This window comes from Delphinapterus leucas, chromosome 12, assembly GCF_059928025.1.
Source record: "Delphinapterus leucas isolate spDelLeu-1000000601 "Yukka" chromosome 12, BTC_Dleu_Yukka2, whole genome shotgun sequence".
Taxonomy (NCBI): domain Eukaryota; kingdom Metazoa; phylum Chordata; class Mammalia; order Artiodactyla; family Monodontidae; genus Delphinapterus; species Delphinapterus leucas.
In genome coordinates, this window is record NC_143140.1 from 24303626 (window position 1) to 24321061 (window position 17436).

At 37.5% G+C, this 17436-nt stretch overlaps 1 protein-coding gene across 1 annotated transcript in view; it reads right to left on the reverse strand.

The window, feature by feature from the left end:
• The window catches only part of ME1 (malic enzyme 1), a gene marked incomplete at its 5' end in the record, with an annotated part of 109306 nt that overhangs the window by 22701 nt on the left and 69169 nt on the right, over positions 1-17436 (reverse strand). The window contains 3 exon segments of the mRNA XM_089921796.1: positions 862-1035; positions 3790-3932; positions 5299-5404. Coding sequence (XP_089777922.1) covers positions 862-1035; positions 3790-3932; positions 5299-5404 — 423 coding nt within the window.

Sequence of the window (17436 nt, forward strand, 5' to 3'; positions counted from 1 at the left end):
ACCATATGACCCAGCAATTCCACTCCTGGGTATATATCCAGACAAAACTATAATTTGAAAAGATACTTGCACCCCTATGTTCATAGCAGCATCATTTACAATTGCCAAGATATGGAAGCAACCTAAGTGTCCATTAACAAGTAAATGGATAAATAAGATGCGGTATATACGTACAATGGAATACTACTCAGCCATAAAAAGAATGAAATTTTGCTATTTGCAGCAACATGGATAGACTTGGAGGGCATTATGCTAAGTGAAATAAGTCAGACAGAGAAAGACAAATACTGCCTGATGTCGCTTATATGTGGACTCTAAAAAATACAACAAACTAGTGAATATGACAAAGAAGGAGCAGACTCACAGATATAGAGAACAAACTAGTGGTTACCAGTGGGGAGAGGAAAGGGGGAGGGGTAATATAGGGGTAGGGGAGTACAAGGTACAAACTTTTAGGTATAAAATAAACTACAAGGACATATCGTACAGCACAGGGAATACAACCAATATTTTATAATAGCTATAGATGGAGTATAACCTTTGAAAATTGTGCATCACTATGCTGTACACCTGTAACATATAATATTGTACATCAACTGTACTTCAATTTTTAAAGAGCCCTCTTTTAAGAAATGAGAACGTAAGTCTTTCTGCTGGCTACTGAAGAACAATCTTTCCTAGTGACTCAATGTGAACTTACTACCCATCCCTTACTCTCTACCGGGAAAGATGTGATCTTCTTTGGACTTTACACCTCCTAGACAGTGAGCTGGGATACTAAATAAATAAAACAGTAGACAACCTACAAGGAGCTGATTTGAGATTTTACAGCCTTGGCGAACACAGAGCATTTTACTATACCTCAGCAATGGTGAGAAAAATCTTATCTGTGATATGCCTCAGTCCACACGCCACCACACCGAGAGCAACTCCAGGAAACACATAGGAATTGTTGCCTTGGCCAGGATATAGGGTCTGTCCACTTGGGAGAGTGACAGGGTCAAAAGGACTGCCACTGGCAAAAATGGCACGACCCTGCAACACAGACACACAACTGTAAAAAGAGGCAGGCTATCTTCAAACAAATAGGATCATAAGACAGTAATTCAAGTACTGAGTAGTTAGAAACAAGTCTGATTTTTCATGGACTTCCTAGTAAGTGTGAGCAAGCTATCATGATGCTGGCAGTAAGTTCTGGGGTGAGTGATTATTTCTGTTCTCTATCTGCCTCTCTATTCGTAGGAGAAGCATGCAAAACACAGGAGACCCCAAGACCACCATCCTGTTGTTGGCAGTGGTCCAACCCACGGGCCCATCAACCATCTCTAGACTACAGACTTCCACTTAAAGGCTTCTGAAGACAAAAAGGGTAGGTTAATGTTTGAATCTTGGAAAAGATGACATTTTAGGTTACAGTTTAGAGGTCAACAGGCTCCCAACGTAATCACTGGGACAAATTCTACATATTTCTGTATTGTAAAGAATTATCTGAAAAGTCATATAGGAAAAAAATTCATTAGCACAAATGGGGTTAACAGACAAGAATAAGATTAAATTATCAGTAATTGTCTAAAACTATCTTCATTTTTTTCCTGGTCTTAATATTGCATCATAATATTTTTGAGGAACCTCATGTACTACAGGCTTTAAGATGGCATGAACTTAGGGCCTGTCAGGTGCTGTATTCCATACTGCCAGTCAAAAGGGGGGGGCGTCTGTCTGATCCGGGAGGCGATATAGATGGAAGCGTTCAGGCTTCTGAAACAGGGATGGGAAACCCTCAACAAATAAAGCACTACAGTCTAAGAAATGCATTTGAAAACTCTAAAAAAGCACTAAATCCCCAAAGCATAGTTTAAATGGTAATAGATTGGGTTATAAATTTCATCCCTCTTATACCTTGAGTCTAAATCCACTGACATTAATAATATTAACTTACTCATTTTTAACACATGTCATACTATACCTTTTCCATAAAGGTAAAGTATAACATGATTCAACCTTTCCAGGATATAAAAAGAGGAAAATAGATGAGAAAAAAATAGAAATTCTCATCTAGGTGTTTATCAGACAGTGATATGTCTTGCACAAAATTAGGTTTTGTTTTCAGACAAGTGTGATACCTTTAAGTCTGCTTTGTTTAGCAGATAAAGTGTTTTGTTACAAGCAAATTTCTAATGTAACTAAATTATCATTTGATATACTTATTTGATATATATATTATTTGATATATATATACCTTTGAAAATTATACTTGAGAAAGAGACCTGCAACATTCTACACACACCTGTCTGCCGCCCTCCTCTCCTTCACTCCGGCCAGTCGCTCCAGCAGCAACATATTTTACGGAGCAATGGTATTAAATAAACGACAGACAGCTAGATATCCTCATATATATAGATTGTTAATATGGAGAAGGAAACCTCTCCATATCATTTTTGGTATAATTACAGTTTTTCGGAATTCAACGGTCTCTTTGTATTTTTATCCTTTCCTAATGACTTTTCACCTGTGCCTGAAGCAGCAGAGACTCACATCCAGCAACAGATAGCCCCTTTCTTGTTCTGTAATCCTTTGGCTGAACCGATGTTTTCAGCTTCAAAATGACTTTTAATTTTATAAATAGCAACACAAGAGCATTAGGCAAAATCATAAGAAAGAGTTTAGGCCATTTATATCGGACACATTTGAACTTAAAAACACAACTATAGAAATTTGGCTAATTTTGTTTACATCTATTATTATGAAATTTTGAGGCCTTTTGAAATATGCCAAAACAAAATATGTACTTAAACACTTATTTATTATGTGCCTACTGTGTGTAATGCACTATGCTAAAATTCTGTTATTGGTTTTTTTTTCTGCTTTAAGGATTTAAGGACTGAGTTACATGAGGCAAATTCCCCAACCTAGAGATGGGATAAAAACTTAAATTACTGAGGATACCGACGCCATCCCAGAGAAGAGAAATAAACAATGGAGTCGCTCCTTTGCAAAATTTCATCAATTCTAGTAATAAGCACTTAAGGATACAGTATTAAAGAAGTAGAGCCATCCAGTTTTATTTATGCAGTTTTAGAGTTAGATTTATGCAGAGTGACATAACTCTGTCTTGTTTATCTTTTCCAGTTCATTTTAGATTTCTTTCCAAAATAAAAGTGTTAGATATATGTGACTCAACTTCTGTTTTGCTGTAATGACATTTTCAAGTCTTTTAAGGAAAAAAAGGGCCCTTGTCAACATATTGGTCAAATATATATTAATACAAGCACAGTATAAAATAAGTCACTTTTTTGGAAACAGTAAAGTATTGAAGCTTTGAGGACTCCTATCCCAGCCAGGCTGGATGTCAAAATAATTGCCCAAATGCTCCACCCATGCCATCAAAATCCAAACCCAGGAGGAGTTAGCAAAGCAGAAATAAGACTGTGGTTTTATACTGTGTGTGTCAATGTTTGGGAATAGCTAGTTAAAAGCTATTTTAATCAGTATCTAGGATCAAGCTTTTTCCTTTTTAACTTTTATGTTTAAATCTTAGATACTTCCAAAGCACTTAAGGAAAATTATCAATAAAACATTACAAAGTTTATTTTGTTTTATTGAAGAACAGGATTTATACAAGATTCTAAAAAAGGATATGCTTCTTATCCTTCATGACCTGTTCACTGTTCTTTCAGTCTTGGTTATAAAATTTTTAAAGGTTAACTGGTAAGCACCTTAGACACCCTGGGCCCCCTTATAAAGAATCACAATTTGACTATTAAAATATCAGTTCCATTTTTGCTTTACCTTGGTCAGTTTATAGCACTGCTCTGCAGTACATTCTGCTTTGCTAGTTGGATTACTCAATGCAAAAATAATAGGTCGTTCATTGAAGGTTGCCATGTCTTTGAGAATTTGCTCTGAGAATGCACCTCTAATCGCAGCAACTCCTAATGTAGAAACAAGAAACCAGTGAATAGGACTATCATTGGTTAATTAATCCAGTGCCCCCCAAACAATGAGACATATCAGGTCATTTTGTAATACCCCCTAAACAAAATATAGAATATGTGTATTAAAGTGACAAAATAGAGATGTTCGTTAATGCCAACAACCTTTAAGGTTACAAATCTGCAAGTATCTATGAAAAAAAATCACAGCTTTAACATTTGACTCATTAATAAATTTAGTGACCAATCACTAGGAATTCTGATTACAGGCAATTTTATTAGGAAATAAATGTGCCTAATATATACTATCTCTCTGTAAACAATTCTAGAAGCATATTTCAGTCCCTCAGGCTATAAAGCAATCATATTTTATAATCCAGTGCTAACACTTAAGACAATCATCCAATTCAATGATAAAACTGAAGTATGACTCACTGAAAAAAACTGAACAGAAGAATAAAGCTATTAGCATAATGAGAATGGAAAAAGTAAGATTCCTGATGGAACATATTTTATAAAAAACAACAATAAAGGCTTACTACTACCCATTAACTCCTGTCATGGAGTATTTGTTTTTACTATGGTTCTCATCATTATTCTCAATATTGTCATCTGTTTCACAGGAGCTTTTAGAAATGGAGTATAATACCAAGTAAGGGTTGACATTATATATACACAAAGGATACAAAGTTTCAAAACTTTTGAGTTTTTTTCAACCGCAACAAATTCGTCCATAGTAAACACCTTACTGTTCACATGCAGTGTGTAACACACTGGGTTATATAAAGACATGAAATACGGTCCCTGTTTTCAAGGAGGGTCTAGTTCAGTCTTTCTCAACCTTGGCCCCACAAACGTTTTGGGTTGGACAATTCCTTACTGGGTGGAGGCTTCGCTGGGCACTGGAGGCTGTGGAGCAGCATCCTTAGTCTCTACCCACTAATGTCCGGAGCTCTGACCACCCCTTCTCCCTCCAGTTGTGACTACCAAAGAATGTCTCCAGACATTGCCAAATGTTTCCTTTCGGGGCCAAACCACCTCCCTTTTAGAACCACTGTCTATTTGGAATAATCAAGCCTGGCAAAGTGCTGGATATGCCAGGTATTGGCAGGTTGACAGTGTGAGCAGAGGGAACCACACACTTCAGCTGGGATCATCAGTAAGATTAAGACGGCACTGCATTTACAAATCTAGGCCTCTAGGGGGTACTGTTGCTTCAGGGAATACGTAATTTTGTTTGCGAACGCCAAAGGTTAGAATTTCAAAAACCTAAATTACGTCTCAAAATTCAGCAGTGGGAAAACAAATCAAGCCCACGTGGGGTTGAGGTAGGGTTTATGGCGGGGAGGAAGAAGCCAAAGCTCACCGATGAGGGTGGTTGGTTTTATATCTCGAACAATGGCTTCCAGGTTCTTCATTTCTTCATGTTCATGGGCAAATTCCTCTTTCTCTTGTGTTAAGGCAGCACGTCCCTAAGTACAGCAAATAAAAAGGAATGATAAATCTGCCAAACATGTGAGAGTCAAAGAAATTTCAGAATATTATGCATATTACCCATATTTATGCTTAACATTTTTATGTATTATGTCTTCCAGCTGTTCTTAAAGTCTCCTTTCCAATTACCAGAGTATTATTTCATTCATCCTTGCAACAAAGATTTGTCTCAGACAATGTTCTAGGCAATGGGGATATAACAGTGAACAAAATAAAGTCTTTCCCTTATTTAATTATTATTTAATATTTAAAATCCTAACTCTACATTTACGAGAAACTGGCATTAACAAAGAGCAATGAAAAATATCATTTAAATAAAGATACTGTTTACTAGACACGATTTGTGTTGATAAAGCAGTGTCTTAGAGTGTGCAGAGTTGCCTTTAGCGGCTGCACAAATAATTTATGGACTACTAAGAATGGAACTTGATGCCATATTTATATCATACTTTGATGTTCTACATAATTATTAGTTTTATATGTTTTTATTTTGTAATGTTTTGATTATAATTGTACCATGTATTATTATCTAGGAAACATCTAATTTAATATCGTAGCTACAAAAAAGAACGTAGGATGGGGGAGAGGAGTGTTAGCTGAAAATCTGGTCCTTCCTTTTTTTTTCTTCTGCTCTTTCAGTATTGTATCTTTCCACATAATTAGTAGATCTGAAGATGAAATTCTCATCCAAACTTCTACGATCAGGAATAAAAACCTGCTCAAATTAGAATTCTCCTCATTCATCTATTATTCAATCTCCTTACTTCACTGAAGCTTTCATCAAAGAATGAGTGATACAATAGCTTTTTGTTCCCAGGAAGCAATAGCTAAATTAAGTGCACTACGTATTAAGCTTGACTTTTAAATTATTAAAATAATAATAACAATAATAATATTCTACCTACAAATTTTTAAGAATCTGACTACATAATAAATCACTACCTAACTTTATATGGTACTTTATAGCTTATAAGTTGTTTTCACATATTTCATTTGATCCCCCCAACAATTTGAAAAGTAGGACAAATACAATTAGGTTTTTGCATGAGGAAACAGAGGCTCTGAGATATCAAGCAACTTGCCCAAGACAGGTGCTAGAAATCAGTCTTTCCAATAATACAGCACAGTGCAGCCCTGGAAAAAACACTTTACAAATGGTATATGTCAACTTGTATGCAAACTGTTAATCCTGAAGATGGTACAATATTCTTGCTTTAAAAGGTTATTATCAGCCTAAATGGGAAAAGAATCTGAAAAAGTATAGGTCTATGCATACGTATAACTGAATCACTCTGCTATACACCTGACACTAACACAACACTGTAAATCAACTATACTCCAATATAAAGCAAAAATTTTTATAAAAAGGTTATTTTATTTTTGTTTTTAAAAGTAATACATGTGAATTATAGATAACTTGAAACATATGAACCTCTTTGCACTCGTTTCATCTATAAAATAAGAATAATTAGAATTTCTACCTCATCAGCTTTTTAGCAAATTAAATAATATATCTAAAGCACTTAGGACTGTGCCCAGTTTTTAACAACTCAAAGTTAGTTGTTATAATTAAAATTTTTGTGAAGAAGAAAAAACCATAGTTCTAGCACTTATAATTCTAGTACCCTTTTTTGTAGTGGAAAGTGCTATTTCTGTATCACTGTTTTCTGTCATGAGCATGACTTCAGAGCTAACAGCATCCTAATAACAGAATTCACCAGTACTGACTCCTGGGTTCTAAAAAGTTTTATCTTACCTTTTCTTCCCTGCACATCAAAATATACTACATCTGAGAAACTGAAAAATCATCTTATTTAACACTAACTGGAAAAGATATATGTGTCCTCATGTTCACTGCCTCATTATTTACAATAGCCAAGAAGTGGTAGCAACCTAAGTGTCCATCAATGGATGAATGGACAAAGAAAATACACATGCACACACATAGGAATATTATTCAGCCATAAAAAAAGGAAATCTTGCCATTTGTGACAACATGGATAGACCTTGAGGGTATTATGCTAAGTGAAGTAAATCAAAGAAAGACAAATACTATATGATCTCACTTACACGTGGAACCTGAAAAAACAAAAAGCAAACAAACAAACAACAAACTCATAGATACAGAGAACAGATTGGTGGTTGCCAGAGGCTGGGGAGGCAAAAATGGGTGAAGGGGGTCAAAAGGTACAAACTTCCAGCTATAAGATAAACAGGTCCTGCGGGTGTAATGTACAGCATGCTGACAATAGTTAATAATACTGTATATTGAAAGTCACTAAGAGAGTAGATATTAAAAGTTCTCATCACAAGAAAAAACATTTGTTAACTATGTGTGATGATGGATGTGAACTAGAGTTATTGTGGTAATCATTTCACAATATATACAAATGTTGAATAATTATGTTGTACACCCGAAACTAATATAACATTATATGTCAACTATATCTCAATTTTAAAGAACCTTATTTAATTCATTCCAAATCAAATTTGGTTTCCTGTTTCACAGTCACTTCAGGAGAGAACATTCTAGGCTCTAGTAACATTAACTCAAATATCGTTAGTCTATATTCTTGTTCATCATGTTTATTAAAGAAAAAAATCAGTCAAGAGAATCATATAAATTCAGTTGCTGTACTTTCATCAGGAAGCATCAAGCCATTCCATAAAACCTAACTATTATCATAGCCTTTTTACAACTTGTCATAGGTCTAACACAAATAGTTGATGTAAACCTAGACTGATTTTGTGAGTAACCACTAAATATTCTCAAACCATTCTTTTGTATTTATGAGATTTTTAAATTGCCTTTTAATAATATAAAAAATTAGTACAATACTGAAATCTTTACAATTTGCACTAAATGGGGGGTGAGGCTACCTGGTGCCCCCATCCTCTACTCTCTCAGCTTCACAGCTGGGAAATTTATTTCAGTTACATATCTCAATCACAGAGGTTAATTAAGCATCATTCTAGCATGTAAAAAGCAGCTAGGCTTAATGCTAATTAGTCACAAATAAGAAAACAGAGGTATCTGCATGCCACAAGAATCCTCCCCCAAAAGTTTTGATAGGGCTTCCCTGGTGGCGCAGTGGTTGAGAGTCCACCTACCGATGCAGGCGACACGGGTTCGTGCCCCGGTCCGGGAAGATCCCACATGCCGTGGAGCGGCTGGGCCCGTGAGCCATGGCCGCTGAGCCTGCGCGTCCGGAGCCTGTGCTCCGCAACGGGAGAGGCCACAGCAGTGAGAGGCCCGCATACCGCAAAAAAAAAAAAAAAAAAAAGATAATTCAGACTTTGATTTAGGCCCCAGTTCCTCATCATTTCTTTCCTGTGTCAGTGATTTTGCCATGATACTTTACAGTTCCTTTTACAAAAGGCAGAGTATACTTTCCTACCCCTTGCCTTTGGATTTGAACATGAGGCTTGCTCTGGTCCATAAAATGTGGGCTAAAATGACAGTGTGCCAGTTCCAAGCTTAGGCCTTAAGAGTAATTCTCTTCTACCATCAGCACTGCTTTGGAAGTACAAGCCAGTCTGCTGGTCCACGGACGATGAGCCTTGTGAAGCAGACCTGGACCCAACCTGTAGCTCAGGGCCACCCAGTAGCATCATCACGGCCACCCACTCTGACCCACAGGTGTGTGAGAAAATAAATAATTATTGTTTGTATGTCACTGAGATTTTGTGGCTTTCGATAACACAGGAATAGCTAACTGATACAGGGGATGATTTTAGTTTGTTTTTCTTTTTTTTATTATTTTCTTTTTTTATTGAAGTACAGTTGAATTACAATGTTGTGTTAGTTTCAGGTGTACAGCAAAGTGATTCAGTTATATACTCTTTTTCAGATTCTTTTCCCTTATAGGCTATTACAAAATATTGAGTATAGTTCCCTGTGCTATACAGTAGGTCCTTGCTGGTTATCTATTTCGGGATGATTTTAATTTTGATTACATATTCCACCGTTTCTTTTTACCCAATGTTATTGCTTTGAAAATAAGAGGTTCCTCAGTGAAGTAAGTCAGACAGAGAAAGACAAATATATGATATTGCCCATATGCGGAATCTAAAAAAAAAAAATGATACAAACGAACTTATTTACAAAACAGAAACAGACTTAGAGAACGAACTTACGGTTACCGAGCGGGGAAGGGATAGATTGGGAGTTTGGGACGGACATGTACACACTGCTATATTTAAAACAGATTACCAACAAGGACCTACTGTACAGCACGGGGAACTCTGTTCAATACTCTGTAGTAACCTAACTGGGAAAAGAATTTGAAAACACAGAATGTGTATGTATAACAATCACTTTGCTGCACGCCTGAAACTAACACAACATTGTTAATCAACTATACTCCAATAAAAAATAAAAATTAAAAAAATAAAATAGAGGTTCCTTTCCCCAAAATGATTTGATGAGAACACTTTTGCAATCCACCTGCTACCTCAATGCCCTTATTACTGCTTAGTTATTTGGCAAAAAATAATCCTGCGTTATTAGAAAAAAGAGAAATTCTGGTCATGGATAGGAATAAGAGTCTGGAACCACTTGACAGTTACAGTATTTATCTAAATTGTTTCTGAACTCTCTCTGGAAGTAGTATAAACTAAAATTCATGACTATTTTCATTCTCACAACGAGGCAATTTCTAGGACACGTACTAAATAAAGGTGCAGCTTGGGGAGATATATTTCCTGGGGATAATAACCTTCAGCTTCCAGAATTCTAAGCTAACATAGTTTTGGCTTGTTACTCTTTCCCAGAAACACATATGCTCAACTGCAGGTATAAAGGCAAGTAACTACACTAAAATCTCACTCAGGTCGTACATGGCAAATACTGCAGAAATGCAAATTGCTCCTAGCACTACTTCCACTACAATGGAGCCTAAAGGGCTAAATTATAGGCCCCAGACTCCCTTGCAGCTAGGGTTTCTGCTTTACACAGAGCACTCACCAAGCTAATGTGCCTTCACAGGACCCTGAAGGAGAAATGCACATCATGAATTGGTAGCCATACGGCTCTTCTGGAAGCTCGTGGTGGTGGTGTTTGTTTCCAAGCAGCTGTGTTTCCAGTCTCTAGTTTCTAGTCCACCACCAACAGGTGGGTGCTAAGGAACAGTGGGTGGCAGCTACCATATCTGGCAACTTTCTTGTTTGTGGCCGAGACCCTGATTCTCAAATGGGCAGGGACAGCAGCTCCCTTGTTAATGCAGATATGTGTTACAGGAACTATTCCTCAAACTTCAGCCTGGTGCTTACTTTTTCAAAGGTTTAGAGATTTGCTTTTCAGGGTATCTAATGCTAGAACCTCTGCTAGGTTCTCTAACAAAGAAAAACTATCTCAGGATAACCATTCACCTAATCCAAACCAACTATAGTCATCTCAACGCAACGTAATGTAATCTTGAGAGCTGCTGATAAAACGTGCATCTCTTAGAGAAGATTGAATGAATCACTGGGTTTTGCCTCTTGGTCTTTTGGTTTCCACCTGACAAAGTTTAAGTATTATGCAATTACATTCCATCAAAGGAATAACCAGTGCTGAATATGGTCAAGGAATTACCATATGTCCTAGATCTTTCTTTCAGTGTTATATTAATGCATTCTAGTATCAAGTTTTCTTCTTTAGTAACAGTAGATTATAATTAATCTTTATCTGTGGTTTACTTTGAAATAGAAAGCAGAAAGCCCACTGAAAGGGTTGTGAGCAAAAAGGACATTTATAAGATTTCAGGGTTATTAACAGAATAAGAATAGGAAGTACTAAAAATAGTTTAAGAGGAAATGTACCACGGATTTGTTTATTTTAGAAAATGTTTGGGCTCACAAAACAATAGATTCCACACAATCCATGGTAAAGCACTGTGGCCCACAGTAAGAAACAGAAGAATTACTAGCTCACAGTGAAGGCTTGCTGAAAGCATCTGGGTGTTCCCAGTCTGAGGAAACAACCCATTCTTGACCATTTAGCTACTGACAAACAACACGCCAATGAAAATATATCTAAACTGCTTCTGCTATACAGTTTTAAATAAACTTGCATAAAATGGAAATCTAGGGCTTCCCTCGTGGCGCAGTGGTTAAGAATCTGCCTGCCAATGCGGGGGACACAGGTTTGAGCCCTGGTCCGGGAAGATCCCACATGCCGTGGAGCAACTAAGCCCATGCGCCACAACTACTGAGCCTGTGCTCTAGAGCCCACGAGCCACGACTACTGAACCCATGTGCCACAACTACTGAAGCCCGTGTGCCTAGAGCCCGTGCTCCACAACAAGAGAAGCCACCACAGTGAGAGGCCCACACACCACAATGAAGAGTAGCCCCCACTGCCGCAATTAGAGAAAGCCCACGCGCAGCAACAAAAACCCAACACAGCCAAAACTAAATAAATAAAAATAAATTTTTTAAAAAAGGAAATCTATTCATTTTCATTATATTACCAAGCCAAGAAGTAGCCTCCCACATGAGAAAATAAAACTAGCATGAGGGCTTCCCTGGTGGCACAGTGGTTGGGAATCTGCCTGCCAATGCAGGGGACACGGATTTGAGCCCCGGTCCGGGAAGATCCCACATGTGGCAGAGCAACTAAGCCCGTGCGCCACAACTACTGAGACTGCGCTCTAGAGCCCGCGAGCCACAACTACTGAGCCCACGTGCCACAACTACTGAAGCCCATGCACCTAGAGCCCGTGCTCCGCAATACGAGAAGTCACCGCAGCGAGATGCCCGAGCACCGCAACAAAGAGCAGCCCCCGCTCGCCACAACTAGAGAAAGCCTGCACGCAGCAACGAAGACCCAACGCAGCCAAAAATAATAAGTATATTAAATAAATAAAACTAGCATGAGAGTAAAAGTCTTAGAAAAGTTTTACTAGCAGCTGAAATAACCAAATTCAACCTCGCATGATATGAATTGAACAGCTGCTACAAGTAGCATGTAAATGAGAGAAGAGGGTCTAGTCTGTTTATATTGAATGTGGACCTACAAATCCATAATGTGAAATGAATTTAAAAGATGTTGAATAATCTGAAGGTGGGAGAGACATAATCCTCATTTTCTTAGTTCAATAATTCAAAATATTTTCCTGAGCTTACTGTCCCAGATTATCCCAAACAGGAAATGAAACATTTAAAAATGTATCTTACAGTGTTGTCCTCACAACCGTCAATTGTGGTCAAGAAAAATTGATATAAATTGTGATAAATTTTGTTGGCTTAGGGACATGAATAAATAACTAGCAGCAGAATACATTCTAATAGCGAACAGCAAATACATTTATGTTACTTCTGAAAACCTTTAATGATATACAAAAAATGAAAGAAAAGCTCCCCAATTAGCCACAATAAATGCCATCTACACATGTTGGGGATTGAAGGTGGGACTCAGGATCAGTGTGGAGAAGTCCTTAGGCCCTTCCATTCACTCATGACCTTGGGCAAGTCCTTTGATACTTCTACAGATGTTGGCTTCTCCATCTAGAAAATGGTTTGGATAGGTGATGAAGACAGTGTAATAAAAATGAACCTGATTTGGACTTCCCAAAGCCAACTGAGTGCCAGACTCACCTGAGGAAAAATAGATTCCTGAGCCCTGCTGCCAGATATTTTAATTCAAATCCAGGACGAGGCCCTGGAGTCTGTATTTTTTTAAAAGCTTCTCAGATGATTCAAGTGATTAGCCAGTTTTTAGAATCACTGCACTAAAGGATTTATCAGATCTCTACCAGGAGCATTTTTAAAAGGTATGTGATCTGTTTTCAAAAAAGTACGAAATGATGAGTTCTAAAGAAGGAAAGCTACAGAATAATGCAAAAGCACAGATTTCTAGTAGTGCTCTTTTGGCTGGCAACCTGAGATATAATGAAAAGTATTTAATGTGTTTAAACCACCTAAGGTTCCTGGAATGAGCAGCAAATCATCAAGAAGGCAGATAAACATTATATGAAAAGATGTATGCTTTAATCATGAACATCTTACTTTATTAATCATAGTAACAGCACTGGCAGCTCCTAGCCACTAAAGCCAGAACTTGGCCAGAAGACATCCATCTAGCAAGAAACATAAATTACCTATAGCCTCAGCCCCAAAGGCTTAATTCTTGGTGGTGACTTAGGAACGAAGGGAGAGTAAGTACTGAAAGAAGGCCAGAAATCATGCAAACCAGCATCACTCAAGGGCTCTACCTGCCAAAAACAGAAGAATCAAAAGACAAAAATAAAGGTCTCCCAAGTATTTTCTATACCATTTTCAAAGTTGATGTGATGATCTGGTTTAGATTAAAAACTATTGGAATGTGACATTCTCTAGATCTGTAATACTCAGGGCAATGTCTTTTATCTTTGGACTTCTATTTTCTGTGCCAATGGCTCAATTTTCTCCTCTTTTCAAAATCCAAATTGGAATCTACCTTCTTTACACCCATCACTTCGGCTAAATGTGGATATAGATTTCTTATCAGTTCAGTCTCCCTATTCAGGATCCCTTGCTGAAACTGTACCTTCATTTGGCAACGTGCACGTGGGCACTTTTTTATCTCAGAAACCCCAAATTCTATGGTGTTTCTTTTTTCAAGAGTCTCTAATTACACCAAATGTACTACAAATAGCTGGGAGTTTCTTTTGAATATTATTATTTCTTTGGTTTCCCCCCCGCCACCCCTTGGTTTTGTGCTGATTCTTACTACAGGAGATACAACCATACTGAACTACTACCTTTCTCAAAAGCAACATTTGCTCTGCTGGGGGTGGGGAGAAAGGTGGCAAAGACTGTTAGGATTTTGAGGTAGCATTTCATGACCCAGGAGAGGTATAAAAAATTAATTGTGGGGGCTTCCCTGGTGGCACAGTGGTTGACAGTCTGCCTGCCGATGCAGGGGACACGGGTTCGTGCCCTGGTCCGGGAAGATCCCACATGCCGCGGAGCGGCTGGGCCCGTGAGCCATGGCCGCTGAGCCTGCGCGTCCGGAGCCTGGGCTCCGCAGCGGGAGAGGCCACAACAGTGAGAGGCCCGCGTACCGCAAAAAAAAAATAAATAAAAAGAAATAACTGTGCACTGCCACTGATAACTATGCATTCCTCCCTACACACAGGTACTAGAAGAACTCTGGAATCCGTGCCTGCTTGGACAACCTGCCCCATTTTACTGGCCTGTTTTTGTTGTCATGTCGATAGCTTATCAGAGTTGAATCTGGCCCCTCTTTATCTGAAGACAGAACCTGTCAGTCAATAACGTTTCACTCGCAGCGTGAGTGTGTGTGCTTGCTGAAGAGCTCAGAGCTCAGTTTCGTCATCTCAAGGACAGACTAAAAGAAGATGAACGATGTGACAAAAGTGTTTTCCACGTTAGAGCATAACAAAGGGGTGCAGAGTGGTCATAACGGAAGATAACAGGTGGTTAACTCCATCAGTATTTAATTTTGTATTTGCTAAAAGTCCATGTCCATAATTTTCTGTCTGAAAGACTCGTGTATATAACTTCCGCCTCTGTGCTTTTTAGTACCTACATATATAGTGATCATATGCTCAATAAGAAATGGAAAAGAGGGAGGAAAAAAAAGCAAGCCAGATACTTTTCACCAAGCTTCAAAGTTTCTTAGGAATCAGAATTTTTTTTTTTTAAACCACAGTGTATGCAATGTATTAACCATCATTCAAGGTGGTGACAGTATCACTGGCTAAAATTCTGATAATATCACAGGGGAAAGGAAAACTTTTTCCATACAGCATGGAGTTTCAAGCCCTAGACCTAAAGATTAAACTCTCAGGAAGGAAACAACTACCCTTGCAACATAGAAAATACTTTTAGTTACTATCTCTTTCTTACAGGAACCACACATTTAACTATAACTGTAAAGCAAAAAACTCTTTAAATAATTGAAAACAGAACTGTGCCAAACAGAACAAAATAAAATAAAAATAAAATAAAATACTACAGTCCTATTCTGTGTTAGATGAAGTCTATCCTTCATGATATCTATTAATACCCTACATTTTATTTTGGAGTTTCCTGCGTTAACATTCACTTGGTTTATTGGTGAAAGCCAAGATACATTTATTTAAGAAAAAGTTTAAGTCTGGATTGGTTTTTGTTTGTGGCTTCTTGTCCTCCCTAAAAATGCTCCAAGTTATCATTGTGAAATGCAAATACTAGTCATGCTGGGAGCGCTCCTTTTTTATCCCTTCTTTACTGTATTTATTCGCCCTCTAAATTTTTAGTTTGGAAGGATTGCTTTTAAACCAAGTATTAGTTTGTTTATATTAAAACGTACTAATCTTAGTGGGCTAAACAGTATGTCAACTGTTCCTTGATGTAAGACACTAAACTAAGATATCTGAGGATTATCAGTGACCAAATAATCCATTTCAATCAACCTTACTGATACTGATGAATTATTTAAGATATTGATAATTATAGTACCTATGGATATGAGGTAAATGATAGAAAATACTATAGATGTGGAGTTGAAAACAAAAACTGAAAACAGACAACACATTAGAATAATAATTATCTAGCCTGATGATTACATAACTCCACAAATGCGCTAACCTCACAGGGTTACTTTATAGTTTGGGTTTTATGGGTTTAAAGACTGAAGGAGTTCGACTAATAAAATTTTATTTAGAACTTTATTTTTTACATATTATAAACAACTGCATGTAAGTTAATGAAATTAATAAGATGGTTATTATTGGTTTTCAAGAGAGGTTGTAAAAAATACTAAGAATAAAGGATAACAAGCACCAAAAAATCACGCAAAACTGAAAGCAAGATTATACCAATTTAGTAGTTACTCTAAGATTTATTAGTTCTGCCACAAAAATCAACATTATAATTTTGACGGTTTAAAAACATGGAAGAAAAAGTGGTGAATTGAAGTTTCTCTTACATTAAATAGCACAAAAACTATTAAATATATAAGAATCTTTTAAAACATAACTTTATTTATCTTGGCAAGCAGAACATATGCAGCTCTTTGTTTTGGCAAGTAAAAGACATGAAGTAAGAGTGACTGATTCGGTCTAGGCAACAATTTCACAGTTATTCCAAATACTAGTCATGCTGTAATACATGTCCTTCCAAGTACTGTAATCCATGGAATTTGGAGTCTCAGTTCAGTTAATCTAGTTAAAAGTGCTTGAGATGCTAAAATCTATGTATTTTTTTTGAAGATTTCTCATTGAAATATCATGAGAAATCATGAAAGAAAACCACAGTCGTGGGCTTTCACCTTTTCTGATTCTTGCATGTATTGCATCCCTAAGTACAGCACAGTTTGTACAGTGTTTTCCATGGCTCCCACTATATACATATGATGATCCTCAAATCTCCACTTCTGGGAGCTCAGATCCTTTTCCCGAGCATCAGTCTTGTCTCTCCAACTGCCAAAGGGATACCTCTATCTGAGGTCTCCAGGGGCACCTTAAACTTGCTATCTCCGAAACTGATCTCATTACCTTTCCCTTAAACTGGCCTATTCTTCATTCCTTTTTTTTTTTTTTGTAACATTAATGGCCACATCACTTACCTATACACCCAAGGAGTCCTGCTAGATTCCTTCCTCTGCTCTACTCCTCCTTCCGTATTTAATCGGTTACTAAGTATGCCAGTCCTGCATCCTAAGTATCTACTGAATCAAACATCTTTCACTGACCCTCTTAGTCACTGCTTTATTTCAGGCCTTAATTAACTTTGATCTGTATTACTGCGACAGCTTTGTAACTAGTTTCTTAGCTGCACCTCATTTCAGTCCATCCTCCACAAGGCCATCAGAGTGACAAGACGCTGAAAACTGCTCACGTTCAGGATTTAGAAGAGCCTTCATCACCTGTCATCACTCGATTCCTTTCAATCCTAATCCCTAAATGTCTCTTCTCGCAAAATAGTTCCTTTTGCAAATGCCGTTCTTCTGCCTGGAAGGCACTCATTCATTAACTCATTTATTAACAACATATTTATTGTCAATTACTAGACACCAGTAGGGCTTTGAAGATAGAGAGGT